General features: G+C 32.6%; 1 protein-coding gene across 1 annotated transcript; it reads left to right on the top strand.

The window, feature by feature from the left end:
* LOC107625582 lies at window positions 293–3,464 on the top strand. Its single transcript, XM_016328258.2, has 9 exons — window positions 293–480; window positions 1,216–1,297; window positions 1,401–1,466; window positions 1,556–1,653; window positions 1,749–1,786; window positions 1,911–1,998; window positions 2,129–2,449; window positions 2,714–2,779; window positions 3,235–3,464. The coding sequence occupies exons 2-9, from the start codon at window positions 1,234–1,236 to the stop codon at window positions 3,385–3,387; spliced, it is 894 nt and encodes a 297-aa protein (XP_016183744.1). The 5' UTR covers window positions 293–480; window positions 1,216–1,233; the 3' UTR covers window positions 3,388–3,464.

The following is a 3,632-nucleotide window of genomic DNA, read 5'->3' as shown; positions in this document are numbered from 1 at the left end:
ATGTAGCATTCTTCTTTTACCTCCCCCCTCTCTTGTTATTTTACAACTATTTTACTATTTATTCCTTCTATAACAGCAACATGTAAAGAAGAAATCAAACTTTGATTCCTATTAAAAAAAAAATTAGAAAACACTTAACGAAATTGAATTAGCTGTCACTTTCTTGGAGAAGTGAATCATATAATAATCATTGTACTAGTTTCATTGGTTATTGTATTCCACAATTAAACGTAATTGAATAAAAATAAAAATAAAATTGTAATGCAAAAAAAAATTGTATATTATTCAAAGACTCCTTCCACAGATACAAGCAACCTCCTTTGCCTATATAAACCCCCTCTTGCTTCTATTGTTCTTCCCCCCTCCTCTTCTTCCTCTTCAATTCAATTACCCTTCTCTCTCTAAAAGCTTTTTGCTTCTTCATTCCCTCTTCTTTTGGCCTTAAAATCCATCACTTGTTGTTCTTATTTCCCTTTTTGGGTAAGCTTAAAAGCTTCATTATATATGTTCTTCAATGCTCTAGCATTTTTTTTTTGTTTCCCTTCATAATTCTCTTTTGTCATTGCCACCAATAATCCTTTACCCTTTGGCTTCATGAACCTTGATCATTGAACACAATTTATTATTGAAATCCATGACTATTACCAAGATTATGGAACCTAATGTTTTGAATATAGAAACCATATATACCATGATATGATGAGACTTTCTATAAAATATGCATTACCTTAAAGTGTTCTTTTTTCTTTTTTTCCCCACCTTTTTCCCCATTAAAGAATCTGTTTCAGTTCAATCGTGAACAGTTTGTGTCAAATGAGCAAAAATTTATAATAAAAGTTGGTGCACTTTGGGAAGTAAATTTGCTCTGCTCTCAAGAAAACTCTGTTCAGAATATTATAATAACTTTGGATATCCTTTTCTTGTGGCTGCAAAATTTTCACAATTGAAAGAAACTCTTTTTTTTTTTTACTCGTAACTTTTTAATGACTATAAACCTATTCCACTTGTTGTGGATTGTCCACTCAGAAAATTAACAAAGCCTTATCCCAAATGGATTGAAGTGGCCCCCTTTGTTGTATTTTTTGGTGCTAATCTGAGTCAATTGAAGCAATCATTTAAAGACATGAAGTTCTATAGATTTGAAGAATCTATAAATTCTTTGCAAGTTCATGAACTTATCATGCTAACATTGTTTTCTTATGTTCTGTGTTTAAGGTTTCCGAATCGATCGACATGGAGTATGAGAATCGCTTCAGACAACAAGCCGAGAGGCCGAAATATGATTGCCTTCTTTTTGGTAATCCTTTGCAATAATACCATTTTGTTTCATCAAGTTCTAAATTTTGAGAAATTTAGATTTTGGGGTATGTTGTGACTAACTATTGAACTTTTTTATGCAGATTTAGATGATACTTTGTATCCTCTAAGTTCTGGTCTTGCAAAATCATGCCTCCAAAATATTAAAGGTATGATAGAGTAATCTCATTAATAATGTTTCTCTATTATTGTTGCTTATTTGTTGATATTGACATGAGGGGCATAATTGTAATTTTAGATTACATGGTTGAGAAGCTTGGCATAAACCCAAGCAAAATTGATGACTTGTCCAACCTTCTTTACAAGAACTACGGCACAACTATGGCTGGTCTAAGGGTATGCATGACTTTTTGCTTATTTTTCCTTGTCATTTCTTTGGTTCTTCCATTGTTGAATTCTCATAACTTAATTGTTTTCTAACTTTTATTCAGGCTATTGGATATGACTTTGACTATGATGAATATCATAGGTATCTTCCTCACCTTATTTTTTTTCTCTAATTTTACTATTTTAGTATATTCGAGACAGTTACTAAACAGGTCCAATCTAGACTTTGAAATTTGACATTGACTTTTGAATTATGCATTATACAGTTTTGTCCATGGAAGATTGCCTTATGAGAATCTAAAACCGGACCCGGTGCTAAGGAACCTTTTACTCAGCCTTCCCTATAGGAAACTTGTAAGTAGTGTTGTTCATGGAAGCAATGAGACATTATACAAACCTCCATTTATAAACGTTAATCCAAACACACACTATATAATTAGTGTTCATGATGATCTAAATTTTGGTGTATAATTTTGTTCTTTAGATCTTCACTAACGCGGACAAGGTCCACGCGGCGAAGGCGCTAAGCCGGCTCGGATTAGAGGACTGCTTTGAAGGAATCATATGCTTTGAGACTCTTAATCCAATCCACAAGACCAGTGTCTCTGATGATGAAGATGACATTCTGTTTCTTGGATCATCAAAGAACAATGCTTCAAGAACCTCACAAATCTTTGATATCATTGATCACTTTTCTAAACCAAATCCCACTCATGTGTTGCCAAAGACACCAATAATTTGCAAGCCATCAGAGAATGCAATTGAATTGGCTCTTAAGATTGCCAATCTTGACCCCCAAAGAACTGTAAGAAAATAAATCATTTTCGGCTTTATTTTCTTAAGAAATCAGCTTCTATATATTTGCCTACTCTTTACAAAATAAAATACGTAATTTGAATTTTTAATTTTAAATAAAAATTTTGAAAAGATAGAAAATAGAAAATGTTTTCTCAAACAAAACATACCCATATCTTCTTGAGCAGTCAAATTATCATCATGAGATTTTGTTACATCTTAACCTTTTTAGGTGTTTGCTTACATATTCTTTGGTTCAATGTGTCACTTTCAGTTGTTCTTTGAGGATAGTGTCCGCAATATACAGGCTGGAAAACGTGTGGGACTTCACACTGTCTTGGTAAGTCACTGGAAATTTTTTTTGCTGTGTACCACTACAATTTCCTCTTTGAAATTTCATTAGCTAACTTTTTATTTTTATATCACAATAAAAATTAACCCATAAAATCTGACTCCAGGAATTTAACTAAACTAGTCCTCAAAAAACTAACTTAACCGATTTTGTAACCAGTCGAGTTTTTTATGACAAAAAAAAATTGGTCTATAAATTGGTCTTTAAAAAAAAATTGCGACTACCAACAAAGTCATACAAGTTAGTCGCTAATTCATCGCTAAATAAGAAATTAGCGATCGATTTAGTGACTACCACAAAAACTATTTCAATTGGTTGCTAAATTGATGGCTAATTTTCGATTTAGCTGCACGTACTTGGTAGAGTAATAATTTTATTTATAAATTGGGATGTATTTTTATTAATCATGAGACCTTATTTATTGATTGTTACAAAAAATCCAGGTTGGTACATCTCAGAGAGTTAAAGGCGCAGATTATGCATTGGAAAGCATTCACAACCTTAGGGAAGCAGTGCCAGAACTATGGGAGGCTGATATGAAATCTGAAGTTGCATACTCTGGGAAGCTTGCTGTTGAGACATCAGTCACTGCTTAATCAAAGAAATATTTGAAGAAATTAAAAAAAAAGGAAGAAGAAAAGAAATGGAAGAAGACCCCCCTAATCATTGTTCAGTTGATGATGAAACTGAAAATCCAAATCACCAAAAAGGAAAAAAAAGGAAACAAAATGACAGATGGTCCAATTGGGTTATTGGGGGATTCCCCAACTTTCAGCTGTAGTTGATGTAGATGCTTTGTTCAGAATCTCTTCAGATTTAAAATAATAAAATTATCAGTATA

Source organism: Arachis ipaensis, chromosome B02 (assembly GCF_000816755.2).
Source record: "Arachis ipaensis cultivar K30076 chromosome B02, Araip1.1, whole genome shotgun sequence".
Classification (NCBI taxonomy): Eukaryota; Viridiplantae; Streptophyta; class Magnoliopsida; order Fabales; family Fabaceae; genus Arachis; species Arachis ipaensis.
This window is presented reverse-complemented; position numbering and strand designations above follow the sequence as displayed.

What these genes read in the sequence shown, in the direction of transcription:
- LOC107625582 (XM_016328258.2), top strand. Translation starts at nt 1,234, where the DNA reads ATGGAGTATGAGAATCGCTTCAGACAACAAGCCGAGAGGCCGAAATAT. An exon ending in ATATGATTGCCTTCTTTTTG is followed by an intron (nt 1,298 to 1,400) that starts GTAATCCTTTGC and finishes TTTTTTATGCAG; the next exon opens with ATTTAGATGATACTTTGTAT. An exon ending in ATCTTGACCCCCAAAGAACT is followed by an intron (nt 2,450 to 2,713) that starts GTAAGAAAATAA and finishes TGTCACTTTCAG; the next exon opens with TTGTTCTTTGAGGATAGTGT.